This window comes from Anopheles bellator, chromosome 1, assembly GCF_943735745.2.
Source record: "Anopheles bellator chromosome 1, idAnoBellAS_SP24_06.2, whole genome shotgun sequence".
Taxonomy (NCBI): domain Eukaryota; kingdom Metazoa; phylum Arthropoda; class Insecta; order Diptera; family Culicidae; genus Anopheles; species Anopheles bellator.
The window spans coordinates 33337211-33349802 of NC_071285.1; the positions used below are offsets into that span (position 1 = coordinate 33337211).

A 12592-nucleotide genomic window follows, 5' to 3' on the forward strand; every position below is an offset into this window, starting at 1 on the left:
TAGCTTTGGCTACCACATATGCTTGCAATCAGCTTAGTGCAATATCATTGTTCCTTTAGTTTCGCTACAGCAAGTGGAACATTGTGTTATTGTTTCCGGCTTTCTTCAATTTTACCTCGTTTATTTGGCTTGCTTGCTACCATCCCACGTTTTGCTGTTAGTATGCTTGTCACTGTTTCTGTACTTTAATCCGTGTTACAAGTCGGGAGGGTTTCACTCGAAAACTAAAATATTTACAAATACTGTTCGAATTTTAGCTGCGGTTGTTTTCTATTTCTGCGGCGTGTGTAGTTTCTATGGGTGTTTTATATTAGGTTTTACGGCATTCACGTGTTTTCTGTAATCAGTTACAGCGCACTGTAACAGATCCAATTCAGCTTTCTTCTGCCTTTGTGTATTCTTTTAGTTATTAAATTCCTATATAAAAAACTTTATAGTTATTTAGAATTTTTCTTGTGTTTTTCTGTTTGACTTTTTATGTTTATATTTTTTATATGTTTTATGTATATGCTTGTTTTCTCGTTTGCTTTTTCATTGCATCCGTCCCTTCCTTCCATATTTTAAGGACATTTTTTTACCTCATCATTTCCTACAAGTTTTGCTGAAGTATTGCATATAATTCCGTTTTTAATTATGATTCTTGCATTTTGAAGTAGTTCACTAGTTGAAATATGGTGAGTATTTAACACATACTTACACATTTGTTCATCTTTTGCCACTACTTAAGTTTTGCTGTTTTCAATATCATCTGTACTACACTTTTTCGCGACACGATACGATTCGGTTGTCCAACTTTGTGTTGATTTTTCTTATTTACGGTTGTTTTATGAATGCTCCGGTATTTTCATCACATTTGCTGTTCATGTGCGATTATTTGTTTTACTTTCATAATTTTCCTTTTGATTTTAGCTATTTTATCTATGTGATTCATTCATTGTCGGTGAGAAATTAAGACGAACACTGCCAATGACAATGCCAAATGTGATGAGACCATAAATGGACACAAAGTTTTGCACTGAAAAATCTGGCAATTAAAAGCATCACAACTTGTTCTTCAAACCATCCAGAGAGTTTGAAGGGAAAAATAATATTGATTACCTGTAAATTTTTTCCTAAAATTATATAAACGTTTTTATAATCTGGTCCTTGAAATTTTGTTTGTTAGTGAGCAAACAATGAACGATTGAGTTGTTTGGTTTATTCTTGCCTTTCTATCGCTTCGTGGTGCGGTTGCGCTGTTTCGATATCTTACAGTTTAGAGTTTATTATTTGCAGGAAAGAGATCGAACGTTTGCTACTGCTACTAGTTATCCGAATTTCATAAGTGCGCTCACGTTTGCTGAAAATTTGTTTTTGTGTGTTTTTAAACGATTCTTTTTGAGTTTTTTTTATCTTTTTCTGTGAGTTTTGATGATTTTTCCTACGCTCTTTGCTTGCTCGTTCGCAATTGGTGAAGGTTAGCGCGAATTGGGAGAATATAGTATGACAAAACTGATTTTCGTTAACCATGGAAAGAAAACTTTAAGATTTCTTTAAACTTTTAGTTAGTTTTCCAGCATCGAAATAAAACAGCGTTAACAAACCCATTTGGGAATTGAATAAATTTATTTTTTACTAAAAATTAAATCGCTTCCATTCGAAAACATGTATAATACCTTAAAACTCAATGCATGCATTATCCTTCACCTTCACTAGTATGAGTTATGGATTTCTGTAGACGCGCCGTTTTCTTGCATTTTCTATTTTCGAAGTCTGTCACTGTTGTAACATGCTTGTTTGCTAGATTTTTCTCATGCTTCATGCATTCATGCATTTGTTGCGTTTCTCATAAAGTAGTTTTTGTGTTGCGGATATCACCACCTAGTGCATTCGATATTAATTTTATCGTATCGAAATCGAAAGTACAAACTATTCTTTATGTCACCACCTCTTTCGCTTCTAGTGCCTAGCATTGTTTCTGCGGTTAAAATTGGTTTTGCATGTAGATTGTGAATGTACGTGTTGTTGTGAAAGTGTGTACTTTTGCTAGTATTTTGTTTACTTAAGGTAACTTATTTAACATTCATCTAACCGCGTGCCTCCTACGTAACTTTTTTTTCATTTTTATTTTGACTACATTTGCTCCTCATATATTAGTGGATATTTTAATAATAGTTTCTATTCTGTGCTTACATGTATTATCTTCTCATCCATCTCCCCGTTCGTCCGTTTCGTTCACGCATTGCGATGCGAGTGATTTGCAGTTATTTTTTGTTTGTTTGTCGATTCGTTTATTCGAAAAATAATTGAGCAGTTCTTTCTAGGTTCAGTTGAAATCAAAACTTCAATCGGAACCTTGTGTGAAAAGACACATGATCTACAGATATTTGACGAGTAAATATCTTTTTTGTGTCGTTTATTTGGTTGCATGGTTGATTACATTCACCATACTCTTCTTAACTTTACATTTTGTTTCGTGAATCCTCTTTGGATTTTCTTTGTAGTTTCTACACTTGTGTTTGTATCTCTTTTTTGATTTTAATTTACTATTGCATCAATTCGTTTCTTTTTTTATCTCATGCTGTCTACGAATTTTATTTCCATTTTGAAACAGTTTCGTTGCAGCATAAAACGTATATCCTTTTGCTTGTAACAGTGAAGTATTATCAAAGCCGACACCGAGACAGCCTGTGTCGCCACATCGGTATGTTTACTTCCCAGTCATTGGCGATATGGGGTAACGAATAGGCAAGCGTAAAATCGACCGAATCGGATTGACTAAAGCATTTGACGCCGATTGGTGAAGGCATTTTATACGGCATGAGCGAAAGAGAATACAATAAATGATAACGATCGAAAACTGACATTATAAGAAAATGGAACATATAATATAATATATAATATTATATATCATATAATATTAAACGGAAGCGGAATCATAGACCCTTTTCGAAAGCCACGAATTTTTCCTCATCTAGACAGTACGACGAGCAATGAGAAGCTTACCAAAATACAATCCTAACAGAGGACGTGTCGTTCAGTAACTTCGTTCGGAAAGAGTATCATCTATCAGCTATCAACTCGTTCGTTACGGATATTTTTTTCTCTTGCCATTGCCATTGAGTTCCAGTGAGAAAGTTTAGAAGAAAATGGAAATCTGTTCGAGAGTGGCGTAAACCGGATTACAGAAAAGAAATCGAATAGAAAACCAAAGAAAGTGGTGTTTAATTCCGTGATACTTAATAGTGATACGTGAATTTTTAGTTCGAGGTCGAGCGAGTTCGTACGAATGTGTGTAGCATATGTGTGTTTCAAGGGTAAGGCGTGTAAATTGTTTATTCGGCTAAACGAGTGAATGTTTTCTATGCGCTCGATGGCAAGGAATTGCTGCTTTACGCTCTAGAACCAGGTAAACTCGAAGGGATACTGGTGGTGGAAGATTTTGCCGTGGAAATTTTCAAAACATACTATCCTTTTACGTCATTGTGTCAGATTTGTTTACCTTCGTGTGAAATGGTACTGGTGCCGAATAATCAATATCTACATATACATTTGTTAATTTGTTTGAATAAGATTGTTTCTTCATATGCTGGTAGTTTTTCGCTCTAACAAACCCCTATAGGAGATAGAATAACTATAAAATTTCGGAAACAACATCTTTTGTAATCACGTTTGTCTTCTCTTAACCTTTTCCTCTTTTTTTGGTTGCTTGATTCGCCGTCTATGAACTTGCTTAACCATTTGCCATTGAGCTACATGCTGGTTTGCGTGCTGCCGTGAGTTTGAGCCGATGATTCGCGGCTGCGAAAGGATTGCGATAGCTATGCACCTAGTTCAGTAACTTAACCTAGTAAGTCGACCAATATATGACACTATGACGAATAGTACGATCGATCACGATAGAGAAGAATTAACGTAATGGTATGCAATCTATCGCCGCAGTGGCGTAATCTGAACTAAGGTGAACAGTTGAAACAAAACTAGAAATAGTTTGACGCAGGGCAGGACTTGTTTGGGGTGATACCTAAGTTAGCTTAAACGTATTGTTAGCCAGTAAAGTAATTTGGCAATACTGTCGTTTTGTTTACATATTTTTAATTGGTTTTCAATCGCGCCATTCTTTGTCCTGGAAGCATTTCACCTAGTCACTTAGAGAGACCGGTTAATGGAGGATGGATCATCACGAACAGTAGACGAAATGTGTACGCCGCGTTAACGTTTGGTCACGGCTGAAGTCGAACAAACTACGGTGCAGTCCCGATTCTGGAAGGTCGGTCATAACATTTGTAGTTTGGAAGGTCATCTCAGGCGTAAGATGTGTAGTTCGCGTAGTATTTTCCTTTAAGCACTAGTGCCGTATCAATATGACGATTAGTCATTGCAACTCTCACAACTACTTATGATTACTTCACGTAAGCGGATTGAAACTATAAAAGCTTTAAACCGTTCACAACTGATCATGCACAATGCATCAAGCTTAATGGAACAAAAGTGTTCTCAACAAATTAAATTCCACAGTGCTCGCGAAACAATACACTTTTAGTGGAATGTTGAACATGTGTTGGTGTGCCCTTTCGTGAAGTGTTTCTTTCCCGTGCCCAGGAAACGTTAGGTGTTACTCCAACCAGCCAGTGTAAAGATAGGGTTGCGGTTACAGCCCATCGTATGTACACTGTACTGCCAGTGACTATCTGTCTGAACCGACGCTCACCGAGACAGGTTTGTTAATACAACTGGAAACAAGTACTCTAAAGTAAAATAGCTTTCTGCAAATCCACGCGCACTAAACACACTAACGTACGTTTGCCTCTAGACTTGAGAGCGCAATTCGTTCCTTTTCCCGTCGTATTAGCGGCGATGTTAGAGAACGTATTTTCGTCTACGTTTTGTCATGTGTTGTTTGCGCTTGTTTGATTTTAGTTTAGTTTCCTCTTTTTCGCTGTGTTATTGTTGTGCGGCTAGCCGTTAATGTGGACTAAGGAGTAAATCTCTAGCTGAACAGTAAAATCTACTAACAGTGTTTCCTTTCGCCTACTGTCCGTAGCCTTCGTTTAGCGGGACCGAAGGTTTGACCGAGTTGAGTGTGGCCGCCGCACACTCCACAAGTTGCATTGTGTTTCGTTTCGCCCTTAAGTTCCACGACGTGTAATGTTCGCTTCTCCAATGCCTACTTTCTAGTCTGGTCACTATCACCTCCGGTGGCGTTCCCGTTTGGTGTATTACGTATAAAATTTGAACAGATTCATGAAACTTGGCGCAATTGGACCGATGCGTTCGTGGACGACGGGGACCATAGGAAATGGATGAAGAAGGATGCCTGGGATCAGTATAACACACATTTGCGTGACTCTTTCATCTGGCCTCTCGCAAATTCTGACTCTCTCTCTCTCTCTCTCTCTCTGTCTGTCTCTTTTTCTTGCTCTACTGCCGATCAGAGCAGTTGCCACAGATGTCCTTTCCTGTTGCTGCTTTGTCGCTTCCGGCCTGGTTCTGGTCGCCTCCCTCTTCATCTACGCAACCCTCGCCGTCGTTGTCGTTTGTTTACTTCTCCTCGCCTAGCAGCACCAGATCGTCGGCGACTACATCGCTGACGTGCAGATAGATGATCCAGTACATCAAGTTGAAGCAAACGAAGCACACTGGGAACACGATTCGCGAGTACTTGTCGATGTCGGAGGGCGTAATTCCCAGCAGCTTGTTGATATCCTGGAACGTCGCGGGTTGTAGCAAAGAAACCGACATGTTAGTTAGCTGGTGTTCGAGGGTCCGTCGGAATGTCCGCACTTGAACGCTCACCTTGCCGGGATGAATCAGATGCTGCGGCGCTCCCGTCTCCTCGTCCGGGCCACCACCCGGTGGACCGCCAGGTGGGCCGCCTCCCCCTCCGCCACCTGGCGGGCCGCCTCCGCGGCCACCGTTGATCGTGTTCTCGAGCGTGCCGCCCTTCGAGTGTGCTTTCGGGTCGTGTACCTTGAAGCGCACTTCCTGGAACAGAGGGCCGACGATGGAGCATCCGCGAGAACCCATGTTGGGGGGCACGTTAGAGAGCGTGCCGCTCCGGCTGCCCATCTGCTGCTTCGGCGTGTGCTGATGTGTGTGGCTGTGGCCGTGCCCGTGACCATGGCTGTGATCACTGGCCACCGGCGGGGGTGGCGGCGGATGGTTTCCGTCCGCCGCCTGCTGCTTCTTTTGCTCCGCTATCTTCTGTATTGCCATGAAGCGCTGCTTGCGCATCTGTATCCGCTTAGCCATGTAACCGACCGTGGCGTACTCTGTGTGGTCATGATCGTTAGTCGCCGTTGGGTCGAAAGAAAAAAAACATCATATCAGTATCTGCGGTGCGGTGGGCAGTTTTCTCAGTCTACAGTCACACACATAAAATATTGTCACAACAAGCATCAGTTACGAGAAGCATAAATCTCAAACCAATAGTGGCGTGCGAAGAGTGCGCAACCACAACCGAATCACGGAACTAACTGAAGAGAAACAGTAAACCAACGAAACGTAAGTAAACGAAGACAATAAACAAAACGCACACAAATGCACGCAACGAAATAGTAAGAAATAGTAGAAACTGATGAGCATAAGTAAGTATAAGTATAAGTAAGATGTTTCGAACGCAAAACTATTGCACGACACACTATCGAAACTGTCGACCGGAGTCGAACTTGGGGGACACAGCTAGGCGGTTCATGTTTCGGGCGGCACGCGGATACACGTGAGGCTGTGCTGTGGGGGGGGCTGTACACACTCTGCGCGCGGTGACACCGAAGACTGTGACTGTGGGGGGTGGTGTGTTGAGTGTGCGCACGCGTTGTGCCTGGTGATAGAGTTGAACGGGCGCGCGCACGGCATGCGCACACGTTCGCGTCATCGTCTCACTGTGTCTCTTTACGGGAACACTCCCACGAGAACTGAACTCGGCTCTCTCCACTAGACGTTTGCGCTCTGTGGCAGACATGCACGCTACCCTGTCGGCTACGGCCCCGTTTTCGATGGAATGGGCTTTGATGGGTGGTGATTCGAATGGTTCGGGTTGCACGGTTGCAATTCGTTCGCAATTTGCCCGATGGCCAATTTGTTGTGCGTATTACTGGGAATTCCGAACAATTTGCTGACCGTCGCTGGGGATGCTGCAGTGCAGCGGAAAGGAGCGATGGAAAGGCGGGAGAAAGGCTTCCTAGGTGCTACAGTAACGGTGAGCTGTGCTGATGGCGGTGTGGATGATGGTGAAACCGAAAGGGTGGTTCGATTTGCCGAATGAATGAGGCGAATGGTGAGATAAATTCGATAAATCCATCAAATTAACTAAAAGTAACGCTATTTGTCACCACCACGTGCCATTATGTTACATTTGGATTTCGGGTTTGTTAAAGTTAAATTTTAGTTTGGTTCTGTTAGGGGTTTGCTTTCTCACTCACTACGCCACATACTGAACTGTACACCTGTTGGCTTCGCTGATGCTTCGCGGTTTAGTTTCGAATGCGGAAAGGAACAGAGTGCGTCGCCAATGCAGTCTCTCCCTTTCACGAGGTCAGTAAGGAAGCTCATGGCGCACCCGGTTCAGGCTTGATTGGTAGGGAACTGAGCGAATTAGGTGCAAGGTTATGCGTCATTTTGCATTAGTAAACCATTTCGTCTTTGGTACTTTCACAGATAATTATTGTCGTGAGCGTGAATTTAGTATTGCTGTGAATGGATTTCACGGTGTGCATTTTAAACAGTTCTCAGTGCTACTAGTCTTGTAGTGTATGTAGCAAACATTAGCCGTTATTGTGGTTGTTTTCGCTTTTATTGCTAAGGTGTGATTTTGTTTGTAGGTGAAACATTTGCGTACGATGATGGTGTTGCACTTCCACAGAATGTCAGTAAAGCTCTGGTATGGTATTCTGGGTGAAGGTATTCAATAATTTCATAAAATTTGTCATACAAGAAGCTGCGTTTAGCATTGTGGTTAGTAATTTGTGCCCGAGGTTCGACCGAGAACCGAATCTAGTCGACACGATTTTCAAGCTGAGCGATACAGCTATAAAAATTATATTGATTAAGAGGTTAAGTTGATGGGAAAAGTTGCTCGACACAAGCGTACATTCGAGCGAGAAGGCGAAATATTGAGCATGTTGCTTGCCATGAATTCTTAAGATGAATTTATCGAATTTCAGCTTCTCTCGCATGTTGGAAATACAAAGTTAAATTAAAAGTCAGTTTAAAACATATGGTCTCAGTAGAACGTGAGATCTTGGGCGCAATTTCTGAATATGGCTGACGTTGTGGACTTCACAAGTGCACAAGGTAGGATAAGGCAAATTCCTGGGTCTCAAGACAGAGAGAAAATTTAGAAATGTGCTAAAAGGCCTCTCTTTTGCAGTTGAAGCCATCGCTATAACTCGGTTAATTTAATTATGATTTCATAATGTGTAATCATGTAAGTATGAACTATTTTAACCATTAATAAGAATTATTTATGGACAGACAATAAAATATGCTCTATAGCTGAACCAAAAAGAAATATCTATCGTGGCGATAGTAAATAGAACCTGTAAAGGTGGAAAAAGTAAACGAAAGGAAATTGATGCTAAAATGTGTGCTTAGAAACCTCTCTCTGTTCTTTAGACCCAGTTGTAAAAAGCTTATGTCTGTAGAGCACCTTAGACAAAAGACATTCAAATTGCGGTCGACATACACAAAGATACAGCCTCTGTAGATGCTCTTCTGCTTTGGATGAGCGGCTTTTGCGGTGACATTCGGTGGTGGATACTCTCGGTATCGAGTATTTGCGCTCGATACCGTTATTTCGCTAAAACGCAATCAAGGCACTCCCTACAGCTCACGTGTGTTCCGCGGGGAGAGCTTTTTTCACTTTACATCTCCCGTTTCGAGGGGCTGTAACACTGATCGGTTCCGCTTGCCGTTTGGGCGGTTGTTGGTCTACATAAAAGCTCTCGTACGCCGCTGGTACTGGACAGCTGAGTATTAATCGGTTTACGTTCGAAGATAGCAGCCACTACCAGCGTCGTGTGCAGCTTTGATGGAAAGTGAAAACTTCTCTCCCTATGCATTAGCTCAGCATTCAGCACGGCTTCACTAACCGCCCGCAAAGTCAACCAGTTGCTGGGTTCGATTCGTGCGGAACAAATGTTTGGCGCAATGTTTTGTTTTGGTGTGAAGTGTAGGCATTAGAAGTGGAAGAAAAATTACAGTAGTACTTTGAGAATACATATAAAAATAAAACAGTGAACAAATAGAATTCAAGTGTCCAAAACGAAACGCAAATCTTTTGTTACGAATAAATTGAAAACTTATCCGAAACGAATGAAAACCAAACCAAATCAAGCTTGAAAGAATAAGAATACAGAAATAAATAAATAAATAAATTATTATAATGACGTTTTTTCGGTTCGGTATGAAGTGGCAATGATAATAACACCAACACAAGCACTTATCAGAATCAATAGAAAGAGTTAAAGAGAGAATTTGGGTAAAGTGATTGTGTGTTTTGAACTGGAAGAAAAATAAAAACGCTCAATCAACATAACGTACAACAAAACTAACAAACAAACCAACAAACAAACAGTGACAACAGATTACTTAGAGAATAATATGTATATAAAGGTAGTAAAGAAGTTTTATATACCCAGCAGACTGGCAAATACCATGACGAAGCATGTGCCTAAATATACGTCAATCGACTTTACATAAGATATTTTCGGTAAGGCAGCATTCGTTGACGACATCAGTGTTGTCATTGTCAAGACAGTAGTTACACCTAATGCAACACGTGCTGGTGTAGCATTTCTATTTAGCCAAAATGATACCCACGATATGATTACAATTAATCCGGATGGTATATAAATTTGAATGAGATAATAACCCATCGAACGTACAAACTGTATTTCACATGCTAAACGTGAATAATTTCCTATAAAAAAAACGGAAGAAAGAAGGTATTTGTTAAAGACAATGTTTCGATTAGTATTTTTGCAGTGATTCTTATAAATCTATTTCAGCATCATTTAGTTCATATAGTAGTGAAATCGTGTATGAATGGTGATGATCACGAAGGTGATGCTGAAGATGCTAATGCCGATGGGGATGATTGTACGGGGGTGAAGATAGATGAACAGAATAAAGCCAAGTGAATTGTAAATGAAATACCGAGATGTAACAGGGGTGATTAATAGAATGATAACCACAAAAATATGATTAGTGGACTAATTTTGAGATTAAATGCTAGTAACAGGTAAGAATGACTAGTGTAGAGAAATATTGAACGGTGTGTGATAGTGAGAAGAAGAAAAAGCTAGTTATTCAATACAACCCAAAACTGTAATATGTCAGAACGTAGAGAATAAGCTATGAACAATAGAAGCATAATAGTAAAGTAATAGTAGAAAGGAAAATTAGTTGAGTAGAAAAACGGAAAACTTAAGCATATTTAGGTGAAGTACGAAGTACGTTGAAATAAGGAGTTTGAGCAGCCGCTTATAGAAGATAGGATTGTTGATAAGGAAAGTAACGATTTTGGCAATTTCCTTAACAGTTTAAGTGATAAGTGCAACAGACGAAAACATACTTTGAACTGGGAAAATATTTAATTGAAGGCATAACCACGGTCCACAGTATGGTGAGTAAAATCGTATTCAACGCGAAAATTGTAAATTAAAATGCAAATAAGCAATGCACCCGATTTTCATTCTCGTAGGCAGCAATATTTTCATTTGTTTGAACATGTTTATTTTGCCAACTTGAATGATTTGATTCTATTCTTTTTCTACGTAAAGAAACGAAACCACACAAAAAAACATTAAAAATAGCTTATAAAAATTGGTAATGTATATAATATGTAAATTGCACGCAATTTATTCTTTTATACATTGAGAGCGAATGTAGTAAAAAAATCGAATCCGATATTAGCTTGATACAACCATGGTTTAACATGCCAATGAATGCCAGTTAGTTTCGAACGCTCCGCACAATAAAAAGGCCTTAAATTAGATATCGGCTCAGCTCCCTGCCTACGAAATGTTCTTTATAAGGCACGATTCTTATAACAGTTTCATGAGTAAGCTGTTTTTGTAGCATGCAGATAAAAGCTTCGTTGCCTAACTATGATCCACACTCAACTACGATTTAAATTAAAATAATTTCCACAATTCTTGTTTACCTGTTGTTTCTAACTATTCAGGAAAATTGAACCAAATTACAAAACAATTTTCTGCGTTATGGTTTAGTTTCTGTAGTCAATAAAATTAAATGATGGTTGAAATATTATCGTACAAAGGCGTATTTTGAAGGATACCTACAAAGTGGTAGGTATCTGCATGATGTATGGAAAGCTCCAAACGGCTTCGTTTGTATTCGGTTTTATGCCCGTCCCCTATAATGTTTCTCTAATTTGAAGGGACGTCGCTTCTAAAAAGCGGAAAACACATTTAATAGAACTATAACGTGTTTGCTTAGGCCCAGAAATTTAAATAAAATGCAGAAAACTACATGCCGTACCATTGGGAGTGAACTCATTGGGAAGATAATTATTTGCAGTTTATTGCACTTCGTGTAATAGCAATATGTAAGCATTGGCTTCCATAAAAAAAAACTGTGTAATGGCGTGAAATTGTTCAAACGCGGGAAGCATGTTAATCGATGTTCTGAAATTAATCGTTCGTTAAATCTTCAATATCAAATTATATTGGGCCACACTACTGTACTATTTTGTTGTAACATTAAACTAATACAGTCACTATGTCTTTTTGTGCCTCTGTACCATTGCAACATTGATTGTAACGGCCTGAGCACGATCAGTATCGCATACAAATTAGTCCTACATAGCCGCAACGTGTGAAGGCCAAGGCCACACAATCTACTCAAGTTCATGAATATTTGCCAAGTTCTGCTGTGTTTTCTTTCATTGCAAAACTGTCCGCTTGTTTGCAGAGTTATTTAATGCACCGAAAACGTGTGAATAAAAATCCGGAAAACGCATTATATTCAATTCTCCCATACTCCCAATTAACATAATATTATAACATAAAATCCTTATTATCCTTCCAATGATCCCGTTTGAACTCTATATTTCTTCCAAGAAGTTTCTGTATGTTATTTCGATTCTAAATTTTTCGTCTTGGAATAAAAAAACACACTCTTGATAATAAATTGAAAACTCAGCTAAGTAACAAAATATATGTGATAAAACAAGGCCAAGTCAAAAATTGCGGTTGATGTTCGTTTACTAAGTCGCCATGCAGTATGATTAGAAATGTGGCCTGTGATTTAAAATGTTTTTTTCATTTCAAGCAATGCAGTTCTTTCCTTGTTACACGCGTGAGACTAATCTACTGCAGTTTATGTATTGTACAAGTATAAATAAAGTTCACTTTTCTCTACATTTTACATTGATTACATTGGTGTTTTCTATGCAATGATTTCCGTTAAAAGGCAATGATTTCCGTTGAAAGAAAGTGAAATGAAATAAATGGCCCTTAAAGTCCCTCAGTAAATTAAAGGTATCTGAAAGTAAACTGCTCACAACAAATTTAGATCTGCAGAACGATAGCGTTGTGATGCAGTTAGATGTGTCACGACTGGTTAAAACAATAAAACTCGACTTTAGCTG

At 39.5% G+C, this 12592-nt stretch overlaps 1 protein-coding gene across 1 annotated transcript in view; it reads right to left on the reverse strand.

The window, feature by feature from the left end:
* Positions 1–5520: 5520 nt before the first annotated feature.
* LOC131206715 (gamma-aminobutyric acid receptor subunit beta) overlaps positions 5521–12592 on the reverse strand; it is a 53275-nt gene continuing 46203 nt past the window's right edge. Inside the window, exons 7-9 of the mRNA XM_058199385.1 lie at positions 9614–9898; positions 5764–6251; positions 5521–5685 (exon numbers count right to left, since the gene is read on the reverse strand). Of these exons, the coding sequence (XP_058055368.1) occupies positions 5521–5685; positions 5764–6251; positions 9614–9898 (938 nt within the window). The remainder of the gene's footprint in view (positions 5686–5763; positions 6252–9613; positions 9899–12592) is intronic.